The sequence below is a fragment of the Kryptolebias marmoratus genome, linkage group LG20, assembly GCF_001649575.2.
Source record: "Kryptolebias marmoratus isolate JLee-2015 linkage group LG20, ASM164957v2, whole genome shotgun sequence".
Taxonomy (NCBI): domain Eukaryota; kingdom Metazoa; phylum Chordata; class Actinopteri; order Cyprinodontiformes; family Rivulidae; genus Kryptolebias; species Kryptolebias marmoratus.
In genome coordinates, this window is record NC_051449.1 from 535,587 (window position 1) to 536,517 (window position 931).

The 931-nt window shown below is 48.5% G+C and overlaps 1 protein-coding gene across 2 annotated transcripts in view; it reads left to right on the plus strand.

The window, feature by feature from the left end:
• Positions 1-931, plus strand: part of LOC108249635 (HERV-H LTR-associating protein 1) — a 15,275-nt gene that overhangs the window by 6,046 nt on the left and 8,298 nt on the right. For both annotated transcript variants that reach the window (XM_037982025.1, XM_037982026.1), the window contains exons 8-10: positions 375-458; positions 537-593; positions 717-797. In XM_037982025.1, coding sequence (XP_037837953.1) covers positions 375-458; positions 537-593; positions 717-797 — 222 coding nt within the window. The remainder of the gene's footprint in view (positions 1-374; positions 459-536; positions 594-716; positions 798-931) is intronic.

The following is a 931-nucleotide window of genomic DNA, read 5'->3' on the forward strand; positions in this document are numbered from 1 at the left end:
GAGTCGATGAAACGATGAATCGATGAATCGATGAGTCGATGAAACGATGAATTGATGAAACGATGAATCGATGAAACGATGAGTCGATGAAACGACGAGTCGATGAAACGATGAATTGATGAAACGATGAATCGATGAAACGATGAGTCGATGAATCGATGAATTGATGAATCGATGAAACGATGAGTCGATGAAACGATGAGTCGATGAAACGATGAATCGATGAAACGATGAGTCGATGAATCGATGAAACGATGAGTAGATGAATCGATGAAACGATGAGTCGATGAGTCGATGAAACGATGAATCGATGAAACGATGAATCGATGACCTTCTTGTGTGAATTTTGTAACTTTTCTGTTTTGTACATGAAGACTTCACGGCCGTCCTCCTGGATGTGATGGGAAACTCCAGCAGTTCTCTTCATGAAATCTTTAAATCTTCCTCCATTTTATCAGGTAGGTGCCAATAGTTACACAGAGAAGCACGGTGGTGGCAGCAGCATGATTACAGTGTCCGTGTTTCCTGCTCCGCAGTGAGTCAGAGGAATAACTCCGACTGTATTTACATCTGCGTGATGGCGGGAAAGATGGGTGAGCCAAGTTTCATTGATCCAATCCGGACGTTTGATTCCCTTCACCGCTTGAAGCCTGATGGGTTTCTTGTTAAGAGGTGAGGAGTTTAATTACCGCTGATAACTGCAGCTTTGCTCTCAGGCAGGGAGCTTCCTGAGCTGTGGGACGGCGGCTCCGTCACACCGCTCTTCAACCAGACCGTCATCGAAGGACCTCGCTCAGGTCGGACCCGTTTCTGCTCGGTCACTCCGAGTCCTGACCCCCCTCCGAGTCCAGACCCCCCTCTGAGTCCTCCGAGTCCAGACCCCCCTCCGAGTCCAGACCCCCCCTCTGAGACCAGACCCCCCCTCTGAGAC